The sequence below is a fragment of the Vipera berus genome (genome assembly GCF_964194415.1).
Source record: "Vipera berus genome assembly, chromosome: 1".
In the NCBI taxonomy this organism is placed as follows: Eukaryota; Metazoa; Chordata; class Lepidosauria; order Squamata; family Viperidae; genus Vipera; species Vipera berus.
The window spans coordinates 322,199,145-322,226,675 of record NC_138202.1 but is presented as its reverse complement, the minus strand read 5'-3'; the positions used below and the strand labels follow the sequence as shown (position 1 = coordinate 322,226,675).

At 37.1% G+C, this 27,531-nt stretch overlaps 2 protein-coding genes across 7 annotated transcripts in view; one reads left to right on the top strand and one right to left on the bottom strand.

Moving 5' to 3' along the window:
- TMEM178A (transmembrane protein 178A) overlaps window positions 1-11,971 on the top strand; it is a gene marked incomplete at its 5' end in the record, with an annotated part of 25,280 nt that extends 13,309 nt beyond the window's left edge. For 2 of the 6 annotated variants that reach the window (XM_081315472.1, XM_081315468.1), the window contains 3 exons: window positions 7,979-8,095; window positions 8,976-9,113; window positions 10,955-11,971. In XM_081315472.1, the coding sequence (XP_081171598.1) occupies window positions 9,008-9,113; window positions 10,955-11,196 (348 nt within the window). In that variant the 3' untranslated portion in view covers window positions 11,197-11,971. Of the gene's footprint in view, window positions 1-7,574; window positions 8,096-8,946; window positions 9,114-10,797; window positions 10,844-10,954 lie in introns of all 6 variants that reach the window. The other 4 variants (XR_014024828.1, XM_081315471.1, XM_081315470.1 and 1 more) reach the window with 4 other exon arrangements.
- THUMPD2 (THUMP domain 2 tRNA and snRNA guanosine methyltransferase) lies at window positions 9,026-27,531 on the bottom strand. The gene is made up of 11 exons (XM_081315467.1): window positions 27,311-27,531; window positions 25,299-25,431; window positions 24,210-24,619; window positions 22,477-22,554; window positions 20,628-20,680; window positions 19,929-20,016; window positions 19,437-19,508; window positions 17,071-17,185; window positions 15,465-15,582; window positions 12,041-13,967; window positions 9,026-9,131 (listed from the first exon to the last, which is right to left on the bottom strand). The coding sequence occupies exons 1-10, from the start codon at window positions 27,437-27,439 to the stop codon at window positions 13,634-13,636; spliced, it is 1,530 nt and encodes a 509-aa protein (XP_081171593.1). The 5' UTR covers window positions 27,440-27,531; the 3' UTR covers window positions 9,026-9,131; window positions 12,041-13,633.

The window sequence follows — 27,531 nt, the reverse complement described above, 5'->3', positions numbered from 1 at the left end:
TAGCTACCAATCTGTTTCAAAGCTCCCAAAACAGAGTAATACACAATACATCTGTTATAATAGTAAATATTTTCTCTTCAATCTGCAAGGACAATCCCCTGGTTACCATTTCTTTTATTTCATTACACAGCTTCTAGGCTGTGCTTCAGGAGTATCCTTTCATTCTGAAAATGTTGTGGAGCCACTGCACTTAAAGGCATGATGACCATAATTTTTTGATACATAATGGCCTGTCTTGCAGAAATGACATTTTTTCCCCTTCAACTGACAGAAATTATTAATATTTCTGAAATAATAGAACACGTGTCTTCTACACCCCAGAAACTAGCATTTTGACCTTTTGCTTTTCTGCTTATATTTCCAGGAGGAACACTCTCATGTTCTCTATATTTTATATACCGGTATAAACATTTTGCATGAGGCATCCTCCCAATTCTTCATACTAGCTCTATAATAATGTCTCCAGATAGAGTAAATGTACTTTCAAAATGGCAAAAGCAGTTTAAATTATTTTACACTGGTGAGCCTAAAGTTTCAGTCACTTAATATGGAAAGAATGTTTACTTTATAGCAGATAGAAGATAGCTCAGTTAAAGTGTTCACTCAGAATGCAACTCTTGTTGAACTAAAAGGCATATTCCCAATAATCCATAATTCTGAATGGATTATTGGGAAGGGAATAAATAAAGTTTATTCAAAACTCTTGAAAAAGTGTACATGATTCTGATCATTAATTTCAAGAAGATATTGTATATCTGAAAAAAATTCAGAAGGCACTGGAACATCTTTGCTATGAGGAAAGGCTGCAGCGTTCTAGCTGACAAATTGCGTAGGAACATTGTGAGGTAGAAAATTATACATAAGGTAGAAAAATAAGATGAAGATGCGCTTGTCTTCCTTTGCCATACTACAATACTAGATCCTGAACTTATTCATTAATGCTGAGTGGTGGGAGGTTCAAGTGCTTGTGATCATCTTTTAAGGTCCTACATGACTTGAAGCTTGTCTTTCTTTGAGGTCACCTGCTCCAAATAGAATCTCCCTGCCTAGGGTAATCCTATGGAGAAGGCCTGATGAAAGTCCCCATCCATGTGAAGTGTAATAAAAGGGGACTGGGAAGTAAACATTTGTTTGTGAGATGTCCCTTCCTATGGACTATCCTCCCATTAAATGTAAGACTTGTATCCTTACTCCTTTTATTCAAAAAGCTGTTAAAATGTAGCTTTTTAAATGTGTAGTTGGAGACTGAGGTGAAGAAGAGATTTACTTGAGCTGATTGATGAGTGTTATATTCTTGTTATTTTGAATCTGTTGGCAGCTTTATTATTGATATTTTTAATATGCATAACATATATTGCCTGCCATTAGAGCAGGGGTGTCAAACTCAATTTCATTGAGGGCCGCATCAGCATTGCAGTTGCCCTCAGGGGGCCGGGTGGGTATGGCTTGGGTGTGCGTGGCCTACAGGGTGGCCGTGGCTAGAGTGCATATGGCCTACTGGGTGGGCGTGGCCAGCTCTACATCGTTGGCATCAAGGGTGCCTATGGGGGCCTGGGCAGGAGTGGGACAGATCTGAGGGTCTCTGGCAGAAGGAGGGTCTCTGGGCCAGGGCCAAGGCAGTGGGGGCCATTCCCTCCCTGTTTCCAGGATGGCTTCGCAGGCCACATGAAACCACTTCGCGAGCCGGATCTGGGCCCCGGGCCTTGTGTTTGACATGTCTGCATTAGAATATGTGGTTGAAGTGGCCTTGGGTAGAAGCTTTTGTAATAAGTGAATAAACAAACTTTATGCAGCCAATAATGTAGCTGTAGAATTTATATCGAAGATGTAGTGGTGGCCACTGGCTTGGATAGTTTTAAAGGGAATTACCATGGAGGACAGGATTATCAGTGGCTCTGTATTACTTCCACTAATCTATCTTCAAGAAGTTTTTAGTGAATATAACAAGAGAGTTATACTGTGCTCATGTCCTGCTTATGGGCTTCCTCAATGCAAGTGTTGAATACTGGACTAACAGGTTTTTTATGTTCTTGCACTCTCTTTAAGGGATGAGGTATTACATGCAATATTATTCTCTCCTATACTTCGGAGAGAAAAGCAGTTTTAGAGAAAAGTACTTTGGGATAGTCTTGAATTTGGCAAGGAAAGGATGAAGTGCAACCTCATTCTCTTCATATTGCCCAAGCTAATGGACATTATTTCCAAATCAGCATTATTTCATATTTTATCATCCTTCCTGGAAAGAAATATGGCTCTCTTCTTTACTTGACTTTAGCCTTTTAAATTCTGTCAAATGGATAATTGAAAATTTGAACTGTAGCTTTCTCTGCCATAATTAAGGAACCTAATCACTACACAATATTGAAATGCTTTTTAAGGTGTCCAGCTTTAATTTCTGGGTTAAATAAAAATGTAGTGGGTATTGCTCTGGAAACTAATGTTCTTTTTCAGAGATATTAAAAATTATTTTTCTTAACCAAATTGTTTAACTGATTAGCAGTATTTATTTTTTCAGATACAAAATATCCTAAATTGAAACTGAATACTCTTTTTACAGGATAGTGCCATAACAACTGAACACCTTCTTTTTGTCAAATGAGGGTCTGTGGTGGGTCTTGTGATGGGTCAGGTGTGAGTCCTCAGTGAGTCTTGTGATGGATCATGTGATGGGGAAGTTACCTCCGGTCAGGGACACTGGAAGGTGAACTGCTGGTGTGGGGAGTCTTGTGTGGGTTGGTTGAGGATCGGTGTTGTCTCTGGTTGGCTGTGTGGTTGATTTGGATCCTGATGGGGTTTGTAGGCTGGTTGCAGGTCGATGATTCTGTTGATGGAATTGCTTGTGGAGTGCCAGGCTTTGATGAACTCACAAGTATGGTGGGTGGTAGTGTGGCCAATGATTTTTGTGTTGCTACAATCGAACTGGCGCTGTTTGGTGTCAGTGTGGTTAGAGATTAAGGATTTGGGATCGTGGTGTTTGATTGCCAGCTGGTGATCATGGATCCTGCTGAAGATGTTACCTAGCTGGGTAATGAAATATTCAGAAACCAATCCACAAGCTCGGAGAACGAACCTTCACCCTCATCCTATACCTGAGCTACAGATTTCAGACTATAATTCAGCATCATATTCATATCTTGGAACCATGAAATTTCTTTACCATTTACAACCTGATGAATATTAGACCAAACTGGTGTCAATGTATATACAAATAAAAGCCCCTTCTTCCATATTGGACTTCTAGCATAAAGAAGATACAGCCCACTCCTTGCTAAATGTTCTCTGAAGTGCCCTATTTATTTGAAAAATATTATTTGGTCAACTTAGTCTTATTTTCAAAACATACAATATTAATATAACATTATTTAAGACTCTTAACATATTGATTTGTTAAAAAAGAACATTTCCCATATCTATTGCAATATGCTTCTTAGCGTTAAGACAAAAATGACAAAACCTATATACGTTTCTTACAAAAAGAACTTCAAAACCATTTTCTAATGGTTTCTAATTAGTTTAAGAATTTCAGACACAGCTAGTGCGTCAGAACTAAAATGTAGAACCAAGAGATATTTTAATTGCATATATTTGCTCTAGGTTATTTTAAAAATTGGGTTATAAATTGTTTTAATTGTACTGCACAATCAGAAACTGCAAAGTTTGTCACTCAGTTGGGGATATATATGCTCTTGTTAGCAGCAAAACTGTAAGAATGAGTAAGTGCTTTCATGATCATAATTGGCAGAATAATTCTATAACATTTCACTGATTGTTTCTCTAGGGAGATCTCTTAATGTTTATAGTCAGCCAAACCAAAGGACAAAAGAAAATATCCCACCCCTCTGCCACCGAAGCTGGGACTTATCAAATTCATCCCAATTGTAATTATTTTGTGCGTCTTTTATAAAATTTCAGATAGTGTTGCATACTGTAAGTAACATATCTTGACAGAAAAGGGCAACTTCCAAACAGATGTTATAAATCAGATTATTTCCAATAAAATGGACTAGTAATTTTCTACCAGATTTGGCAACTAATGGTCCTAATTCAGCATGTCTATTAAATTATTACTGTTTTAAAACAAATATTATTTATAAATGATAAAATAATGTAATAAAAATTACATTATTTTAGATCAGGAAATTTAAAAGATTATCTCCTTTCACAGGAATCTTACCTATCAGCTACAGTCACCTTCAGTGGTCTCTCTTTTTTTTGCCAGAAAGGAAACATGAAAAAGGTTTTTTTTTAAAAAAAATGGCAGTACTTCTTATGTGAGGGGTATAATGGCTCAGCAGTTAAAGACCCAGCTGGAGAGTTGACAGCCCAGATTCAAGACCTGGGGTCCACGCAACAGGGTGAGCTCCCATTACTTGCCCCAGCTATGCCCACCTAGCAGTTTGAAAGCATGCAAATGCAAGGAGATAAAAGGATACCACTTTTGTGGGAAGATAATAGGGTTCCGTGCGCCTTTGGAAATTGTCTTCAGACAAGATGAGCTCTGTGCCTTAAGAGTTGGACACAACTGACAGGGAAACCTTTTTACTACTTATGAAGACCTCTTTTTTTACAGTCAGTGTTAGATAAGTGGCTAAGATTGTGGCAAGCTTTTTAGTGCTTTTTAAATTGTGTTTTGTCTTTATCTTTTATCCTTTCCTTGAAGATATTCTGTACTCTCAGGTTTTACATGTTTTGGATTGTAAATCAGTTTGACAGTCAAATATAATATGCAAATATGACATTTTCAATATCGAGTGTTTGAGGATAGCAGCGTAAGAAAAGATCTGCAAATCAGCACCCTATGTATGAAATTTTTCAGTCATTATCCATTAAATATCCAGCCAGTATTTCTATGGTCCTTTGACAATAAGCCACAAGCAGTCGCTTCCTTGTGAAGGTCGTTGAGAGCGTGGTGGCACGACAGCTCCCTTTGAACCTGGAGGAAGCTGAATATCTAGATCCGTACCAATCGGGTTTCAGCACGGAGACGGCATTGGTCGCGCTGGTGAATGATCTCTGGCGGGCCCGAGATAGAGGTTATTCCTCTGTCCTGGTCCTATTAGATCTATCAGCGGCTTTTGATACCATCGACCATGGTATCTTACTGCGTCGTCTTGAGGGGCTGGGAGTGGGAGGCACCGTTCTGCGTTGGTTCTCCTCCTACCTCTTGGACCGTTCGCAGACGGTGTTGGCAGGAGGGCAGAGGTCAAGCCCTAGGCCTCTTAATTGTGGAGTGCCTCAGGGTTCGGTGCTCTCGCCCCTCCTGTTCAACATCTATATGAAGCCGCTGGGAGAGATCATCCGTAGCTTCGGGGTGAAATATCATCAATATGCTGATGATACCCAGCTATTCATCTCCACCCCGAACCAACCCAGTGATGCCCTTGATGTGATGTCCCGTTGTCTGGAAGCGGTACAGATTTGGATGGGAGAAAACAGGCTTTGACTCAACCCGGCCAAGACTGAGTGGCTGTACATACCGTCATCTCGTTTAGTCCAAGAGGTTCCATCTCTGACTATAGGAGGAGAGATGTTACCTCCCATTGATAGAGCACGCAATCTGGGCGTCCTCCTAGATTCACGACTCAGTTTTGAAGATCACATTGGAGCCGTGGCTAGGGGGGCATTTGCACAGATTCGTCTTATATACCAATTGCGCCCCTTTTTGGACCGAGATGCCCTACGTACAGTCACCCACGCACTCGTTACCTCCCGTATTGATTACTGTAATGCTCTCTACATGGGGCTGCCCTTGAAGACCACCCGGAGGCTTCAGCTGGTGCAGAATGCAGCTGCACGGGTTGTGATGGGAGCTCCCCGATACTCCCATATTACACCCCTCCTGCGTGAGCTGCATTGGCTACCAGTTGCCCTCCGGGTGAGATTTAAGGTGCTGGTACTTACCTTTAAAGCCCTACATGGCTTAGGTCCGGGATACTTGCAGGACCATCTGCTGCCGGGAACAAATTCCCATCATCCAGTACGCTCACACAGAGAAGGCCTCCTCAGGGTACCGTCAGCTAGGCAATGTCGGCTGGCGACCCCCAGGGGGAGGGCCTTCTCTGTGGGAGCGCCAACCCTATGGAATCAGCTCCCCCCTGAGCTTCGGATAGCCCAAAACCTCCAATCCTTTCGCCGCGGCCTCAAAACACACCTGTTCCACCAGGCTGACCTAGACTGACAGGCATTTTAATTAATTTATATTTAGTATTTTTAATTCATTTTTAAATTCTCTAATTTTTTATTGCACTGATGTTCTCAATTTCATTTTATCTTGATTTATGTACTTATTATATGTTTTGTTGTTAGCCGCCCTGAGTCCTTCGGGAGATAGGGCGGGATATAAATCCCATCAATCAATCAATCAATCAATTAATCAATCAATCAATCAATCAATCAATCAATAAATAAATAAGGGAGTTGTAACAGTAATGCTACAGAGTGGAGAATTACAACTGCTATCTAGACTTGATGCTTGATGCTGTATCACCTCCTTGCCAGTATGGATTTTGCTTCAAATAGACTAATAATAATAATAATAATGATGATGATGTTGGAAGGAACCATGGAGGTCATCTAGTCCAACCCCCTGCTCAGGCAGGAAACCCTATATCATTTCAGACAAATGGCTGCCCAGTCTCTTCTTAAAAACTTCCAGTGTTGGAGCATTCATAACTTCTGGAGGCAGGTGGTTCCACTGGTTAATTGTTCTAACTGTCAGAAAGTTTCTCCTTAGTTCTAGGTTGCTTCTCTCCTTGACTAGTTTCCATCCATTGCTTCTTGTCCTGCTTTCAGGTGCTTTGGAGAATAGCTTAAATCCTTCTTCTTTGTGGTAGCCCCTGAGATATTGGAACACTGCTATCATGTCACCCCTCACCCTTCTCTTCGTTAAACTACACATACCCAATTCCAGCAACCGTTCCTTATATGTTTTAGCCTCCAGTCCCCTAATCATCTTTGTTACTCTTCTCTGCACTCTTTCTAGAGTTTCAACTTTTTTTTTACATTGTGGTGACCAAAACTGGAGTATACCAAAGCATTGTAAAGTGATATTAACACTTCACATGATCTTGACTATGTTTGGACAATATGCTGGATCCCAGCTGCTATCCCAGGAGATATATCCCTGTGTGCTGGGAGTTAGTGATTCAAGATCCTTGTCAAGTGGCCATATTTGCTTCTCAACTACTGTTTTTTAAATGTTTTGAGGAAAAATTAAAAACCAAACCTGTGAGGTTGCTGTCAGTGCTCCAGGTTAGTCATTTCTGCCCTTTTTTACATCTCCCCCTCTATATTGGATTGGGTGAAAGGTTAAAAAAATAAAATGGAAATGGCATTCCTAGAATAGGCCTGTTTATGACTGGGGAACCTAGTTTAGCAAGAAAATTACAGGTTAGTAGTTAGCAGCTAACACTGTCCAATCCCAATGCTGGCTTATGGTGTTAGGATGCTTATGACATACTATTGTATAATATGTATAATATTAAACCAGTTGCATAAGTTTTATGAATGCAATCATAAATTATAATTTGTCTTCTGGATCTCAATACTGTCTTATTTTATTTCCTTACTTACAGAATTTATAACTTGCCCCAGTAAAATTTGGGCAGTGTACAAGTTCTAATGGGTCGGACACGACTTCGCAACTAACAACACAAGTTCTAATATGAAAAATATAATAATAACTATCTAAATTCCAAACAATAGCAAAACCAAAAATTAATGACAAAAAAGCAAAGATAAAATCCAAGGTAGGCATTACAGTCATTGGTGGGAAAATGCAGGAGGACTATAATTAAAAAGATGATGTTAGTCCCTACCTTTATATGTTCTTTGAATAAGGCAATTATTTTATAAACATTTCAATTCACAATAAAATGCTCATTTGAAAGCATCTCATTTCCTGGATTTCTCTGGGTTAAAAAAGTCATCACCCAGATCCTGTTCAGAATTATTCATTAAATATTTCTGTTTTCTAAAGGTATTGCTCAGAGATGTACAGCAATCAAGTATCACTTTGCCATACCAATACGACACTTATGGAGCATCCCTATCAATTTAACCAAGATTATCCAGCAGGATGAATGGCATTTATTACGTAAGTCCTTGTGTATTAGGTTAAACATGTGGTCTTCCTAGTATGATATCCATTGATATAGGGCAGGTTACAAATGTGAAAATAGATGTTAGTATATAATGTTACCTATTCTATATGCATTCTATGCAATAACTATCTTGTCAGTTTGTTAAATAAACTTTTAACTATAGATGTAGCATAATTTCTTTGTAAAGCAGGGTGGAATAACTTTTTGATAGCAAACAGTATACTATTCAATAATATATTTTTTTCAGTAACTGAGGTGCAAAAATGGGGTAGAAGTGGTCATAGATATGGCCAATGTTAATTTTTTTTAGAATAAGGGTTTTTAAAAACTTACAAGAAAAACAAATCAGAAAATGTATCCATCACTTTTTTCTTATTAAAATTGGTAAGAAACAATAGCTGCACGATCTGGCAATTCTTTATAATTAAAAAAGTCATATTACATTTAACATACAGGTAGTTGTCAACTTAACTACCATTCATTTAACAACTGTTTGAACTTACGATGGTGCTGAAGAAAGTGACTTGTGACTAGTCCTCACACCATATTTGTAACTCCTGTAGCATCCTGAGGTCTTATGTTCACCATTCGTGACTGACTCAGGGGTCTTCCGGCAAGCAAAGTGAATGGGGGAAACAATAACATTACTTGCTTAATGACTGTGATTCGCTTAACGACCATGACAAAAAAAAGGTTGCAGTTGGGCATAGCTCATATAATGACCACATAATTTAGCAATGGATGTTCTGGTCCCTATTGTCATTTAGTACTACCTGTAGCTTGTTACTAGGAATGTGTATGCATAAGAATAGGCTTATAATGTAATTTTAATGTGTGCTGATAGTTTATCACTTCCTTCACTTACGAGACTAGACCTAAGAAGAATTACAGCAGGTTTCCTTGGGATGGCAGCAGCTGTTCTTCTCTGTGGGTGCATTGTAATTGCAGTTGGCTTCTTTTGGGAGAAAAGCCTCACACAGCACGTTGCTGGTCTTCTTTTCCTCATGTCAGGTACACTTTCTTTTTTGTCTGTTAAGTTTTTAAATGTAATTATTTTATTTTTACTGCTAGAACTGGGAAGTCTAATTTGGGGGGCTTTTTAACTTCAGGCCCCAAAATAATTTGATCATAAACTTGAAAGCAAAAGTTCAAGAGAAAACATTTATTGGATAGTCCATGAAAGTCTTATGAAAAGCCATTACGATGGCATATTTATTCATTTATTTTGCTGTTGTCCCCTTTGTAGGGTAGATTCCTTCTCTTGCAGTCAATTCTGCAAGAGTTGGGAGAAGGATACTTTGAATTATTTACTTTCCGTATTTTGCACTGTATTTAAAAATCCTAAAGGATGATTTGAGATTACCAGGTCACATAAGCCTGTGTTATGGTTCAGAGCTGACATTAATTTCAGGAGACCAGTAGTACCAGAAAATAACTACCAGGAGTAAAAATTTTCTACATTCTACACAAAGCAAAACCTCAGCCAAACAGGCTACTATTACTAGGCTAGACATGTCAGTAAATGTTGGTGTATTGAAATCCAAATTCTGCGGGCAACTAAATTTCATTTTTTATGTGTGCCATTGTGCCCACAGTAAAAAAATGACAATAAAGGTTATCTTATCCTAAACTATTACCAAGAAAGCCTAAATTTGAACTATGACTCAGCAACTTAGAAATGAGACATGCATTATTTGTAGATTTCTACAGATCTTTCAGAATCAAAATGCCTTATATGTACATACCATCAAAACTTGTTTTCTTGACCTTAAGTAATATGAAAGGTTAGACAGTCCATATTTTCACAAGACACTGGCAGAGAATTAAGGTGAGCACTTGTAAATCAGTCCACTTGCTACTATGCCAAGTTATAAAAGTGTAAATATGGCTGTAGTCTTTTCTTAATGTTGCAAGAGCCAGATGGTCACACGATACATATAATGTATCAAGCAATCCAATATCAAATCAGCTCTTTTCATAAACCTCCCCTAGCAGCTATTGATTTCTTTGCTGTGCTAGTTTATGACCTTTCACCAGCTACCTCTTGATTCTGAGGGGCTGTTAACCACTGTGTCTAGTTCCAGTCCAGATTCTCAGCAGTAGACTCTGCAATTAAAGAGCCTCCTAGTGCTGAGGTTTGGCTCACTGGCATCCAAGGTATCGGTTTTGAAAAAACACGATTCATCTGATTTGGCTCTATTAAATTAGGGGAGGTAACACTAGAATACAGAAATATCAAAATAAATAGTTTAATAAATAAATAAAATTAAAATTATTTTAAAAAACGTTTAAGGAATTCTAACCACAATATCTGTCTATCCAAGATGACGGCAACAAAAGGTCCTTAATTTCAAATATATGAAAATAATTTAATATATAAAATATTGATTAAAAATTGGGCATTTAAGAAGCACAGTTCCTTTTGCAGATTAAGGAAGATCTTGGGATTCAATCCCAGTTCTTGGAACCTTTGAGACTGAAACTTCTTTTTGGAGACATTGAAAAATTTAATTCTGCTTCTTTGCCTTGAATATCCTTTATAAAACTCAGAAATAAAAATTTGGATCATGACTATTTTAAAGTGGTAATTTTTTTATTGTTTGCCACCTATCTTGTTTCAAAATTATTATTACAATAGGACATATCTGCTTTATAATAATGTAATTTAAATGTCAATTGTTTTTTTCTGATACAGTTCTGATGACAGATAAATTTTATGACATTCTAGCAATGCCATTCCTGTAAGTTCAAATTCTTATCACACAGTTAAAAGCTTATGTGTATCCAGATGATTTATTTTGGAAATTCTTATTTCTATGCATCTTATAATTGTTGTAATGTTTCCTTTGTAGGCATCTTTTGCATTATTTCCCTTTGTACTTATGCAACAAGTATATCCTTTGACCTAAACCGCCTTCCCAAAATTATCTATGGTCTGCCTGATGATGTTGAACATGGATACAGCTGGTCTATATTCTGTGCATGGTGCAGTTTAGGACTTATAGTTGCAGCAGGATGCCTTTGTACCACTCAGCCATTTATTAGTAGGACAAAGATTAGCCATCTAAAATCTATCACAGATTCTTCTGTATGACTTTTTATGAGATACTTTTTTTTGTTTATAAGGCAACAAGAAGATACCTAAGGGAGCTTAATACAGAATCCAAGCACAGACAAAACCCGAATCCTTTAAATACTGAACACTGACTTAGCAGCCAGGAAACACAAAAGACATCTATGCTTCCATGGTGGCTAATATATCAAGTTCAGACAGCAAACCTGTTGTGGAACTGATGGTAATTTAGCACAATGTATATGCACAAATGAAATGAAACTATTTCTACTTGAACAAGAAAACTGTGTTCATGTTTCAATTGCTATTTGCTGTCCAGAGTCATGAGGTTCATCTGAGTGGCTACATAAATGACTTTAAAAAGAAAACTTAGTATGTAAGGTTAAAACAGCAAAAACACTGCCATATTATCTACTTGGTAATATTTTTTCCTTATTTTAATTATATTTTATATTATTTTTGTCTTGTTAGGTGATACTTAGTCTTCTCTATTAATTATTATAATTATTTTAATAGTTACCAAAATGATGTATGGGAGAGGTTTGAAAGATTTCCTGTGTAAGAAATGAATGAATTATTTGTTTTTAGAAGAAACAAAAATAGGAGCTAGAGTAGAATGACTTCCCACTTTATATAGCAAGTTATACAACCCAACGCCATATATAAAAAAGATAAAATGTATAAAATGGATTACAGCATTGGCTTTATTGGAAACAATGTATATTATGTGTTTCAGGGGTTTTTTTGTCTAAAAAGAATGGCATGTTATCTGTTAATAAAATTCCTGAACAAGTGACTTGGATATGGCTCTTCTTATAAACAATACAGCCACAAATTACAAATGTTATTCTTTATTTGGTTATACCTGTTTCAATTTTCTAAAAGCATTCCTGGATTTCTTAATGACAAAACTATCTATCTGAAGTAGACCCTACATCAGCTCTTGCCTTCCTTTGCAGCAACTCCATGGCGCCATGCAAAAGGGAAAAAAAGTATCTTTACATACCAGATTCATTCTCAGCTATTTCCAATACTGTAAGGTTAAGAGAGAAACTTACGGGCATGCCTGCTGTTTATTTTTCTGTAACTGTCAATGGCAGTGGCCATCCTCAAAAAGGACATTTACTATCAGCAAAAATCTTTGCTTCATAACTGACATAACAGAATTAATATGCTTGCTCCAAATATACCTAATGTCGCCACTATGACTAGGTCATAACTATTACTGAAACAATTGGAGTATTCCCTTTAGGGTCTTAGAATTTATAGATGAACAGGAGGGATAATAAATCACTTTCATACATTATCATTGTTACACACTCACGTGGTGAATTATGAAATGCAAATATGTTTAGATTTAACAAGTTCCCTGATTTTTAGCCAGCTTACATAACTGGTTTTTATAGTTTCCATTGGTAAATTAACATATAGTATTGGAAGCATAATACAGCTAATGTACCTGAATCAGAATTGCTAAAACGGCTGACAGGCACTTATATAATTTCTAATTCATCAAGTAGGTTATATAATTGCTTGAATTAGACCAAATGTCTTTATTTTATTAGGAATGTTTGCATATTTTCTTTTTGCTTCTATCTTTCTTTCCGAATACAAATAAATGTATCTTTTATTACTAGTTAAATTATGAATTTGTGTAAAAAGAGACCTGTCCTCTAAAATGTTCTGTGTGCGCAAAAATACATGGATGCAAAATTAATCTTAGATTCAGGTGTTTTTTTTAAAGTTTTGTATTTTCAGAGACTTCCCATACAATTCTAGGAAAAATACTAAAAACAGAATTTGGATTTTCTTGCTGCAAAGCACTGATTTCTGAAACAGGATTCATTATGATTTTCAGGCACAAATCTGCAGTCTAATAACAGTTAATATAAAAAGGGCTTCCATTAATGGGGAATCCTCATCTCCTGGATCCATAACACAAGATTATGAAAAGCAATTGCCAATACTCTGAATAATGCTCAGCAATGGACTGGCATCCAGGAAAGCTATTTCAGAAGTTTCTTCTGAATATCTTCCCAAAGAACACTTATATCCTGCACAATTCCCTTGGAAGGCAGAATACAATACAATGTAGTGCAATGCACTATGACATACCAAGCATGATCCTTGCCTAATATTGCAAAATGGTGATATGTAAATGCCAAGAATTGATGCAAGACTATTATCAACTACTTCAGAGAATGCATCATGTTGGTTATCTTGAGGACTGCCTTGAGAAATAATGTCCCTTAAAGCTATCTCACTGTTAATTATCTGGACTAGCAACCGTGCCTCTTTCGCCTCAAACATCTAAATTTAGCCCTGTGTTTTCAGTTACAGATCCTAATATAATCTTTTGGGATCTTGTGCTGTGATTGCTATGCAATTTTGACTGTCAACTCCATCAATGTATGGTGTTTTATACATACTTGCCTGTTGTTGCTACCTTCTAGATCTTTCAAGTTATTTTCTTGTACTTGCATATGAATGCATTTGTCTTGCCAAGACTAACTTCAAAGGATTCTATGAACACCAGAGAACCAAGATCTGCCTTTTTAAAACTGAGGTGTTCTTTCCTTGCATCTTGAGAAGAGGGGGAAACAGTACCACAACTAGTACTTTCTTCTTTGGTATCTTGTTCAACTGATATCAAATCACTTTGTCTGCAATCAGTAGAAGATTCTGCAAAGATGGATCTCTCAGTCTGACAGCCATGGGCAATACCATTAGAAATACATTTATAGAGTTCTTGATTGAGTAACAATACAACAGTCCCTCCAAAACAAAGCACCCTGAAAAACAATAGAGAGTAGTTAACTAAGATATTATTGCTTGGTTTCAATAATATTTATCATTTTATAAGAAACTTTCAGAGTATCTAGTAGTTTACAATCTCTATTTTTATCTTTACCTTTCCATATGGTAAGATACACCAAGAGTAAGCCTCTCAGTAACATCTTGGTAAATAGATTTTAATATTAGGTATCATAAAATTCCGTTTTTTTCCATATAGGCCAGTATTTCATTATGTTTAATTACTGTATCCATTATTACCCAGCTGAAATAAATGTCAATGATGATTTCTTGACTTTCAACTGCAATCAAATACAACAACCCCCCAAATTTTAATGGATCTTGGCATTTAAAAAACCTGAAGGGATATTTACATTAGAGATAGTCTTTGCTGATTGGTCACATTTTCAGTGCCTGAAGTTACTGATGGGGCTGAAAAAATAACATTATGGCCAATTTACAACCATTTACAACTTGTTAAGCATCCCTCAGTATTGTGATTGCCATTAGGCAGTACACATTGTTCTGTGCCTGAACTATTTTCTCCCCACCTTGCAAAATAGAGTTGAGAGGAAGAGATTGCAAGAGAGTAAGCTGTTTGCTCCTCTATGCATTGAAAACAATGTGATTGCACTGGCAGCTTGGGAACTGCAGGCACACTATGCAGACAGTTTACAGTACTCATTCTTCCTTTCCAATCTCTCTGTTCTATGGGGGAGGGGAATTTCTGTAGGTAATCTCTCTTTTGTCTGACCCTTTGGCCTCCTGCAGGGCAGAGATTGGAGAGGAAGAGATTTCAAGAGAGTACTGTAAGCTTTACAATAAAAGTAAAGAAGAACTTTACAACTGGATGCTGTTCTAAATGTAACAATAGTTTCAGGAATATACATACATAACAGTATCCTATACTTGGGGAGCTTAAGGCTACAGTCAATGTCCTGGGAAAAATAAAAAGCATATTTTGAAAACATTTTCCCCCCATCTGAGCCAAATTAACTTTGTCAAGAACATTTCCTTTACTATATATTTTTCTGTATGTATCCTGTGACTTCTGATTCACTACCAGCATCAACAGAGTCTTCATATACAATTTGACTAGATTCAGCCCTTCTGAGCTTGTTAGCATTAACCAACGATGTATTTTTTTGTCCTATTTGAAACTATTATTTATGATGGATCCATGGTGCTCTCTGAGCTCGGTTGTTTTATTGCAGATGTTCCATTACTAAACTAGGTAATATCACCAGTGCTCCAACCACTGATTAGAAATCAGTGAAACATCTGCAAATAAACAACAAAGCTCAGAGAGTACCAAGGACTCCTCATTTGACTCTAAGCTTCAAATATTCTCCTTTATCAGTTCCAGTACTTATGTAAGAAGATAGGTAATTACAATTAAGTTTCTATCTAGTTATGATGTGTATTTGCCTACATGTCATACACCAAATCTCATTTTAATAGTAATTCTTGAATTCCGGAAAATTTGGCTCATGTACCTTTCAAGTTCTTGAAAAACTCTGGGAAAGAACTTTATGTCTTCTGTTATTTTGAACTTTTTTCCAAATGGAATGTCTGTCAAAATGACATCAATACTTTCTGACAGGAAAGGTAATCCTGCAGAGATAAAGCACACTGAAAAGGACTTGAACTAAGACAAAATTATAACTTAAAAGTTCCCCTGGGAATGAAATTTTTAATCGTTATACTCTTCTGCATTTGGAAGGAACTAAAAAAAAAAATATAACCAGGAAGAAACAGCCCATTGCAAAATATCATACAGTACATACTGACAGTTCTCTAGGGAATTGCAATTATAAGGTAGGAATGTAAAATAATAGATCTAACAAAAGATATTATGATGGAAGAAACAAGATTAATTAAGGGATGTGTAGATACGGTTTAAGTAAAATAACAGCAAAACATAAATCTTTGACCCATACGGCTCATGTATTGTAGCTCACTCCAAATGAGATATTGCCACTTTCTTCCAGGACATCAAAAGGCCCGATAATCAAGGACCAGATGGCCTGCAATAGAGAATTTAGCCTTTAGCTCATAATCTGGCTTATTGTATAAGATGTGCAGGCTTATGAATATGAAATTCAAAAAAGATATATAAATAAAGCATCTATATAATATTTTCTTGAATGAACAGACTGAAAACAAGTTCAAGAAAATCCATCTTAAAAAGCTTGGTAATTATAGTACCCCCTAGAAATCTCTACCTAGTCTGGGTAACAATATTTTAATGTGAAAAGAAAACATGGAACATTTACACAATTCTATTTTTAGGAGGTCCTTTAAAAGCCTCGAAGTTTGCTGGCCCACACATGGAATTTCACTGAGAAGGGATTTTACATTAGGAATATTGTCCTGGATTCTATTTGGGCTTCTATTATTCTAGAACTGCCATTGATACATGGGGCAGAGACAGTATCCTGTATGGGACTCAATTTTTGCCAATTCCTCCTTGTGGAGAGTTTCATAGGGTCCCCCAAATTTCTACAGGGCAACAGTGGGAATTAAGAGAGTATTTCTTAATTTTGCTGCTGGAAGTATCACATATGCAGAACAATCAGCATTGTTAGGAATTCCCAGAACAGAATAACAGGAAACATTTCTGGAACCAAAATGTCTTCTTTTCAAATTAACATCTTCACAATTAGCATTAATAACTGCTAGGCAAAATGAAGACAGACAACAATTCATAAAGTAAATTTGGGCAACACCTCACTTCCCATGTACTGTATACTATTCCATTGTTCCTAGTCAAAGAGATGTTAACATAAAAACTTGCTTATCGAAGGCAAAAATAAGATGTGCTCATATCTTGATAGAATTTGTGTATCATAAATCCTCTTTAATTATCTGAAAAAACACTAGTATCAGTTCCGAACCTTAATTCTAAAGACACATAATCAAGTGCTTAAACTGCACAAAAGAATTCTGGGAAAAAGAGACTTTGTTACTTACATTCTAGTTCTGTAAAGAAAACATTTGCAAGCCAATAAAAAATAAATCAATATGTATATCTAATATGTATAACAATATATATTGTTTAAATTTTTATGTAATTTAACAAGTGCTCTTGTTAATATTTACCAGTCACAGAAGATTTAAATAGTTCAATTTTATCTATCAGGTTTGCATCTCTAATATTTGAGTAGGCTCCTTGTAACTGTGAATCACTTATATCAGACCCCAAATAATGCACATTCTGTAGAGGAAACAAACAATTATATTAATAACAAATTTTACACATTATTAAAATAGCCAATCCGTGTTGGAAAATGTGAGTTTGAAGAAAATACTGTGAATCAAATTGATAGAAGTTAAAAAGCCTTTGATTCCCCCCCCCCCCTTAAACAGTCTTCTGGTCTGGAGTCAGAGAAACCTGTCACCACTCATAAAATACGTTTCCTTAAAGGCAATAGATCACTGACAGGCAGGATTCTAAGATTGGAAAAGGCCCAGGAATTTAGCACTTCTGTCTGGCCAGGAAGATCTTTGCTGATAAAGAAGATAACAAACCAAATATTTCCTCTAGCCATAAAAGCTATATTTTCCTGCTTTCTCATGGTCATAAAAATATATTTCACTCACACCAAATGCTAAAAAAATGTATATAAACCTTGCTGATGTGCCAATCTGATGTCAGCTGTCCCATAAACAAGCTTTGCAGTGTTTCTGACCCAAATAAAACAGAAAAACTTCTTCCCAAGCAGCTGTTTTTTGCATCTTCAGAGAAAGAAACACAGGGCAATTCTCACAACAAAATAACACAAAGCTCCAAGCAAATAAAATCTGATCACATAGGCTACATGAAATGAAAGCTTTTAACTTTTGTTTGCTTTTCACAGTATCGGTGAAACCAGAGATAGGAAAGACCATAAATTGGAGAGTCAAAATCATAAAATTCATTGTGTTTCTGCGAAAGATCTCAAAAACTGAGAAAAAGATTAATCTGGTTCAAAATGATTATATACTGATTTTTTTTGACACAGATTATGTCATACTTAAGAAAATGTTAAGTCAAGTTATCCATCCATATTTATCTGTAGATAATATAAATATAAAAGAAAACTTAATATAAATTATTTCAATTATTCTGAAACACTCATTCTTTTTATGTCTGTTATTTCCAGTAAGCAAATGTTATAGCCCACACATAAAAATCTGTTAATTTATGTTTGTAAACTTTAGATGTTATTTCAACCTGTTTTAATTTGTGATAAGCTTGTTTTTCAACAAAAAACAAAAAGATTCTGACTCAAAAAATAAAGATGTGTCTAAGATCTCAGGAGATGTAAGTTCAAAGGAAGTTTGATACTCTTGACTTCAAAAATTCTAAATTTGTCTACTGATAACTGGTAAGCTAATAATTAAGTTAACGTGGAAGCTTTTTAGGAAATTTATGAAGAGCAATAGCTGATAGAATATTTGTTTTCTTATAACACAGTTAGTAATACAAATACTAATTACTTGGATTAGTACTTTGTACATGAGTGAATGTTAAGCTGAATCCCATTTAGGAGATTGATTTTAATTGTGAGGACACTGGGACTTGTAATGCAAAGTAACATACCGTATATACTTGAGTATAAGCCGAATTTTTCAGCCCACTTTTTGGGCTGAAAAATTCCACTTCGGCTTATACTCCAGTCAACAAAAAAACTTACCGAGGACTTGTGCGCGGCCGAGGCTTTGGTGCTTCCGGGATTGCGCGCACCTCTCCCAAGCCACCGCCGTCCGGAGACCTGCCGAAGTTTGGGGAGGTTTGGGGAGGTGCCCAAACCTCCCCAAACGTCGGCAGGTCTCCGGACCTCCGCGCCCTGCCTGCCTGCTTCTTTCCGCAGCGGAAAGAAGCAGGCAGGCAGGGCGCGGAGGTCCGGAGACCTGCCGACGTTTGGGGAGGTTTGGGGAGGTGCGCGCGCACCTCCCCAAACCTCCCCAAACTTCGGCAGGTCTCCAGACAGCGGCGGTTTGGGAGAGGTGCGCGCGATCCTGGAAGCACCGAAGCCTCGGCCGCGCGCAAGTCCTCGGTAAGCTCCAGGCGGTCACTTGCTTCGCGTCTCCTGAGGGAAGGGGGGGCGACTGGAGCGGGTGTGTTTCCTCGCCTGCTGGCCGCCGCGATTTGCCCGGGGAACGCGCGGGCCCCGAATGGCAGCGTGGAGCGAGGAAGCGGACAGCCAGGGCTTCCCCGAGAGCCGCGGCCACACAGGGTATTCCTGTGTATTCAGGCTTGCAAAATGGCGGATCGAGCCTCTGCTGGCGGCAGAGACTTGCAGAGCGCGGATCCAGCCTCCGCCGGCGGCGGAGGCTTGCAGAACGGCGGATCGGCTTATACTCGAGTCAATAACTTTTTCCAGTTTTTGGGGGTGAAATTGGGGGTCTCGGCTTATACTCGAGTCGGCTTATACTCAAGTATATACGGTAATAAAGGTATTTCTTAAAAGAACAGAACTTACAGGCCATTCAGTTGCAGCTTCCAAAAGTATTGTACCTAGACCACACATAGGATCCAATACAAATGCCCCAGCCTGAAGAGAGAGGGAAAAACCAATTCAATACAATCTATAAGTTATAGGTAATTGCTCCTTGGCTTGAAAAAATATACAGTATATACTATAAATAAAGCAAGCAAAAGCTACAGTTAATACTTTTCTCCATCTACACCGCACATTTGAATGTTTATCTTCCTTTTCATACCTTTCAGTAATCCTTATAGCAATTTTATAGTAATTATCTCTGTATATACCATGGAGATTAAAAACTAAGAGACAATAGACAATTTAATTTGATTTGAACTGCTCACACATTTTTGCATATTTATTAAGAAATTAAGTCCCACTGAATTTAAGGAAATTGCAAACTATGCAGCTCTCACCTACATTAAATGCTTCAAATGCTCCTATAAAATTCCCATAATAGTTACTTAGAATGATTATTTTGCTCATTACCTTGATTTCAGCAAGCGATGTCATAGCCCAAGCAATGGTAGATCGCAATCCAGCAGTTTTAATATATGCCCGACTTGCCAAGGGAAGTCTGCGAATAATAGATATACTTAGTTAAATAAAAATAAGAACATTCAATGCACATGTACAATTCTAACACAATTTGTCAATAATGACATGCTTCTCTTCAGGATTGTTTCCTTTCATTCTCATCTTTTTCCTAATATACCACATTCTATATCTCTAAATTCCAACAATCACTTAAGAGTTATATGGATACTGAGTACACACAATCTATATTTGCAGTGTTTTAAACAGTTCTTCGGGGGGCAGGAAAACTTTTTTAAAAATTTATTTCTGCAAATTCTGACACTGCTTTTTTCATACGTTGACAATTGTTCCCACCTCTGCCAATCTATATGTTTAAATGTCAATGTCATACCCTAGGGAAATATAAATGTATAAATGTTTCAAGTACCATGTTCCAAGTTATTTATACTTTTATATGACACAGAATGCTACAGTTTTACCATGTTAAACATTTAATTATTGCAATAAAATATTTCTCATCAATTTATTGCAAGGTCAACAAAATGAGAACAAAAACCATTCCAATCATTTTTTGGGGGAGGAGAATGTTTTCTATTAGAAAAGTCAGTATTTTTAGAGAAATAAGGAATAATAATTTGTAATGTCATCTACCTGAATAGAGGGATCCCAATCACAGAATAAACATCATTTAGATGCACAAAGATCTGTAAGGGAATGAAAATTTACAATAAAGAATTACTTGCAAATTGAAAAAATAATAGGATATCTCAGTCACTTTTTCAAGGATATATTTATTCTAAAAAGCAATCTCATCCTTAAATGCATGTAAGTATTATATCTATATGAAATATAATATACGGATACTGTATAAGACATAGTACAAAATTGAGATCACTACTTCTGCTTTTCGACTAGTGCAAACACAAGTAAAAGAGATATTCAGGAAGAAGAGAAAAATGTAAAAAACACCAAATTAATACTGGCCAAATATTTTGTCCAAAGAATTTAAGTGGCAGAAATGTTCTACTACTGACAACTACAAACTATGTGCAAATCTTGCTGCCCTTACAGAATATCCTCCACTAGAATTCAGGACAGTGAAAGTAAGTTCCCACAGGTAGATCCCACAGGTAATGTCGAAGTATTGTCTAGATTTTATCTTTAAGGTTTGCCACTTTTCAAATTCTATCTATATCCCTTATTTTTAGAGCACTGTTTACTTTGTCTTTTGTTTTTAGATTTCTGTAATTTTTTTCAGATTTCAGTCATGATTAGGTTCAAAGGTTTTCCTCTTTAATAAATCTATATTTTTTAACATTTTCAAAAAAATTGCACTTATTTTTTTCTTTCTCTAATTTTAGTTTAATAAAATTGGTTGAACTGTCCACACCTTGTGCTTTTCTCAATATTTTGTCTATTCTCTTACATCTTTTTTGTTTAAGATTCCTCACCCTTCTGATTTTTGTCATGCCTCTCTTGTACTGCTTTGCAGGAATATTTTATTTCCTTTTCTTTGTGTCAGAAAATGTAACTACTTTTTAAAAGGCTGGATGGCCATCTTTTATGAACATAAAGCAGCATATTTTCTCAATCACCTGAAGCAGATGATTTTATGGTATTTTTTTGTTATTACTTCCAAGCAGCAAATGCAAACATTTATTTAAATTCCAAATCTCCTTTTATCTGATGGTAATTTAGACAGGTTATGTTGCAACTAGGAACTTGCAGGGGGGTTTTTAACTAAAAAAGCTTGGATGGGATTATACCTATCCATAGGGTGTCTTTAGTATACTGGATCTGCAATTCTATACCCGCTTCTTGAGGAATAAAAGGTAAAGGTTCCCCCGCACATGCGTGCTAGTCGTTTCCAACTCTAGGGGCCGGTGCTCATCTCCGTTTCAAAGCCGAAGAGCCAGCGCTTGTCCGAGGACGTCTCCGTGGTCATGTGGCCGGCAAAGGCGCACAGAACGCAGTTACCTTCCCACCGTAGTGGTCCCTATTTTTCTACTTGCATTTTTACGAGCTTTCAAACTGCTAGGTTGGCAGAAGCTGGGACGAGTAACAGGCGCTCACTCTGTTACGCGGCACTCGGGATTCGACCCGCCAAACTGCTGACCTTCTGATCGACAAGCTCAGCATCCTAACCCACTGAGCCACTGCGTCCCTTCTTGAGGAATAAACCCTACAAAAACCATTTAAAATTTATTTCTGAGTAGATCTATATGGGACTAATCTGGCAGAAAACCCTTGCTCCACTGTGACCGTTCACAATGAATCAAGACAGCAATACTTCCCCACTACAGATAGGCAGGCTATTGTTTTCACAGGAACGTATACATGTCAAAATATAAGGAAGCTAAATTCTACAACTGTAACATAAGATTTCATTTTTATTAACAAGAATACACATAAAAATATCCTCCAGTCATATTTCAGGGACTATTTGATATCTGAAGAAGGCAAAGCCCAAAGCTTCTAACAATTCAACTTGGATTATTACCTCTAAATCAGGATTTCTAAGATCTGCTTTCCATCCAAAATTCTTCATAAGAGCTATTCCGATAATTTTTCCCAATTCCTGAAAAAACAATTACAAATCAAACATGAGAATTATTTGGGTAGGCAGCATATTATGTAGATACTTAGAATAAGGTAAAGGTAAAGGTTCCCCCGCACATGCGTGCTAGTCGTTTCCGACTCTAGGGGGCGGTGCTCATCTCCGTTTCAAAGCCGAAGAGCCAGCGCTTGTCCGAGGACGTCTCCGTGGTCATGTGGCCAGCATGACTGGACACCAAAGGCGCACGGAACGCTGTTACCTTCCCACCGGAGTGGTCCCTATTTTTCTACTTGCATTTTTACGTGCTTTCGAACTGCTAGGTTGGCAGAAGCTGGGACGAGTAACAGGCGCTCACTCTGTTACGCGGCACTCGGGATTCGACCCGCCGAACTGCCGACCTTCTGATCGACAAGCTCAGCGTCCTAACCCACTGAGCCACCGCGTCCCTAAAGAAAATAGTTATGCTGATTATAGAAGCCATAAGACATATTTTATATCCCTACCTTATGCATGTTTACTGAAATCAAGGCATCCAAGTTCAATTACTTTTATTTCAGTTTGTCTTATGAGTTTTTTTAAAAAAAGAAGGTCTAAGACAGCAAAACATCTAGCAAGTTATTTTTATATTTTATATGTGTATGCACACACACAAACACACACATAGCACACACAAACACACTGGATAAGCTTTCAAAATGACAGTACTGACATTTAATTTGTTTTCCATCTCCTTTTGACAATTAAAAGGAATTTCAAAAGATGGCATAGAAGAGCAAGTTACAACTGCTTAGCTTTTAAGAACACAAAATGTCCACCTTCAAGCAGTGCTATTTTTCAATGTTGCTGTCATTCATTAAATATAATTATGAATTATGCATAAATTAAATATTCTGACAATTACAGAATAATCTAGAGAGACAGTACAATTATTAAGAAAATTAACTGTTTTGATAGCAATTTTCAAATGTACAGGTAGTCCTTGTTTACTGACCACTTGTTCAGCTACTTTTGAAGTTAAAATAGAACTAAAAAGAGATTCAAAACTGGTCCTCAAGGCTGTGGCCACTGCAGCATCCCCATGGTCATATGATCCTGATTTGGGTGCTTGTCAACCATTATACATTTATAATTGTTGCAGCATCCCATGATAATTTGTATGCTTCACAGTTGGCTTCAGGACAAGTAGTCAATGGGAAAGGCAGCAGGAAGTTAAAAGTGACAGTCATGTAATGCTTCATTATGAGACTGTGTTCTTGCTGACAGAGTTGATGGTTCTAATTGTGGTTGATAAGGTGTTTTTTTTAAAAAAGATGTTATTTTGAATGTAATGTATTTTTCCATGCAATAGAATATGAAGAAAAATCCCTGTAAACTGTATGTACAATGAGGTGGCAGCCATTTCCATTGTGCAGTTGAATATACTCTTAAACACAAGAGTAGCTTGCCACAGATATAATTGCAAAGAAGAATATTGTGAATTAACATTAACATTGTATATTAGCATGTTTAAAAAGAATAAAATCTGCAAAACACAGCATATTGTGGATACTTTTTGGCCTATAGAATTTTAAGAGATTTAGATTCTTAACACATCAATTTGTTCCCTACATATTACCCTTCAATTTTCATGAAGCTTAGCAGCTCCTGAGCTTTCAAATGAATAGTCTTTTACATACCTGGGCAGTAAATAATTTTGCAAGTATTCCACTACAACGACATGATACTCTGAAACTAAAATAACTATCACAAACAATAGTTTGGTCTTGAATAAGTTCAGGAGTGTTTTCAAGAAAAGGTCTGCTCTGAGGCAATAAAATGTCTTTACAAACATTGTGCGTATCACATTTTTGCTGATCTTCAATTTGATTTTTAATAGTATCTGTCTCTAATATTATTTGTGTTTTTTGCTTTTCATTTTCAGTAATTTTTTTCTCTTCCAATTTCTGTTTTTTGGAATCTGGATATTCTTGATAGAAGTTTAGTTGCTTTGCTGCCTGATCATAAAGACTTCTCCAGACAGCAGTTGTATGAAGCCAACATCTGGGATTCTCATTTACAAGTTTTTGAACATCCTGGATTATTCTTCCTGAAATAAAATAGTAAACTATTAGTCCATACATTTTATCATATCACTTAACATCTAAAAACAAAAGGCAAGATTTTCTATTAAATTCCATACTTTTAGTGCTCCAGTTATGTAACAAGCCAACTTCTTCCTTTGTAAATTTGGTAAATTCACCGGCATGCCTGTATGCCTCCTAATTAAAATAATACACACAAAAAACTTTTGTGTAGGAAAAGTTTTTAAGCCAATTTAAACTAAAATCCAGAGCAAACTGAATGAGAACACGTCCCCCCTGAATTAGAATGATCACTTAATTTTAAAATCCTAGTGGGTGCTAAAGTTGAAAGAAATTGGTATTAATCTGTTCAGAAGAAAATAGAATGTCTTCATTCTCTTCTTCCAAAACTTCAGATAACTGCTTTTCAAAATCCTCAGAAAGCAACTACTTTCTTAAGAGGTAGATTTTGTTCTGGAGCTCAGAAATCCAAAAGTGTACTGTATGTTCCTTCCAAGGCATCCCAAGCAACATTTTAATTTCATGACTATCTACTTAGTAAAGGAAGCCTAGACATTATCATTTTGCATGCAAAGCACTAAACAAGCATCATACCTGAAAAGTAATTGGGAATGAAGCACCTAACTGAAAATTAATGCATTCTTTTAACAAAGAGAGAAACACAAGAACATAGAAGACTCTTACCTTTATTCCCACAGAAGGAAACTGGAGGACATTTCTTCAGCAGCAGAAATAATCTTTCAGCCGACTTTAATTTCTTCAACATACTCAGTTCAACACTGGTACTGAAGAAAACCTTTCCTGCTACATATTCTACCTTGTAAGAGAATGCATACCAATAATAAATAAAAATGGATATATATTTGAGAGTTGATTTAAAAAAATATTACCCTTATTAATGGGTTAATACAAACAGCTGACTTTGTTTATAAAATGCACTGGGTACTATGAAAAGAGGCAAAGAGGGATGCTTGTGTTTGCCTGATTCCATTTATCTTCTGCAATGCTTCCCACAGGCAGCTGGTGATCAATGTCCCTTTAGCAGTGTAAGTGACAATATAACAAGAGAGTGTCTCCTGTTGTCTGTTTGCACAAAGATTTACTTGACATAAGACATCTCTTTTTCAAATATTGGCAGCAACTATTCATTTTATTATTTATTAATAGTATTGTTTTACTGCCTGTTATCACCAATTTATATATATATATACTGCATTTCTAGACTGCCCCTCTCCTTCAAATTTCTAAGTATCTTTTCTTAAAGTGTTGTTCCTTGCCTTGGGAAACTTAGATTTTGAAAAGATAATGTGTTACCTTTTAATATAGAATATAATTAGGTTGTACATTCTTTTCTCTTTGATGATCATAAGTGCTACTTGTTGAACAATTATCTGAGTGCTGGCACAATACAAAGCAACAGCCTAGCTGTGAGATGAGGGCTCACATTATGGAATGTTCCACATGAAAAAATCCTTAGTTTTTGAAATTCTGTATAATATACTCTATGGAGTAAACTGTTGTTACACAGAAGTTAGTTCTGAACTAATATGCACAGAACTGAACATTCATAAAGCTCAGGCCGTCCACAAATGACTGGATTTAATAAAAACATTTTTCATGATCACTAATGCATGTCAACAAAAGACATTCTGAGCAGGAACTGGTTTATTTTTCAGGCATCCTGTGTTAAGTCCCAAAGTATGGGAAATTAAAAGGTAGTTTTTCCTACTGAAAATGATTCTAAACTCAATTTAAGACTTAGACAACAGACCAAGCAATTGTGATCATTAATGTAGCTTTTACACTAGAAAGATGAAATTATCTCTTGGTGCAAGCAAAAAATAAATTAGCATTTATAATTATCATATAGATGCACACTGTTACATAGACAAGAATCTTCATCCCTGAAGGCAACAATAGTTCTCACTGAACTAATCAGTTTACCTACATAAATACCGCAGACCACTTTGTTTTGTTGTCATTTATTCCAGCAAAGAACTCTTGCCCTTTCAATAGCTACAATACATCCAGGTTGCCTGTATAAAGGAATACTTAAGTTCCTTTCCCTGACATCTGCCTCTTAATTATTAAAAGCTTAAGAACTCATGATTTTAGAACCCAGATTTTGCACATCTGGACCAGTAACGCAAATGATTATAAACTCGGCCTAAATGTCACAAAGCAGTTAAAAATGGGATTTCTAATACCAGACTGATGTGAGATGTGGTAAGATGTAACGCAAGATACGAGAGGTGCAGATGAGTTCAAACGTAGCCATTTAAACACAGTCGCGGCACGAGAAACGTACGGAGAATTACACTGGGTCGCCAAAACCGCGTGTTTGGGACTTTAAATATGGCTAACTGGAGGAACTGGTCTTCCGAAGCAGCGAGCGTACAAACGAGCAATTTGACCCAGACTTTAGCTCAGGGGTCTTCAAACTTGGCCCTTTTATGACTTGTGGACTTCAACTCCCAGAATTCCTCAGCCAGCAAAGCTGGCTGAGGAATTCTGGGAGTTGATGTCCACAAGTCATAAAAGGGCCAAGTTTGAAGACCCCTGCTTTAGCTCAATCTAAGACCCCTATTATCGCTGCCTCCCTCTCCGTATACTTTTTGCGGCGAGGAAAGCAAGCTATTAAGCCGTTATTTTATCGACCGAGGCCGGCGCGGCCTAAGGAGTGCGGAGCCGGTCACCTGAGTGGCGCCCAAACGAGCCTGCACTTCTTCGATGAGGAAGGGCTCCATCCCGCGTCCCGCCGTGCAAAAATAGCGACTGCAGCGGCGAGCCTCTTTCGGCCTCTCCCGTTTCCCTCCGTCAGCCATTGCGGCCTCGTCGCGGGAACAACCGGTGTCAATCCTCCCCCCCCCCTCCCCTACGTCGACGCTTCCTCCGCTTTCCTCTCTGGTTGCGAAGG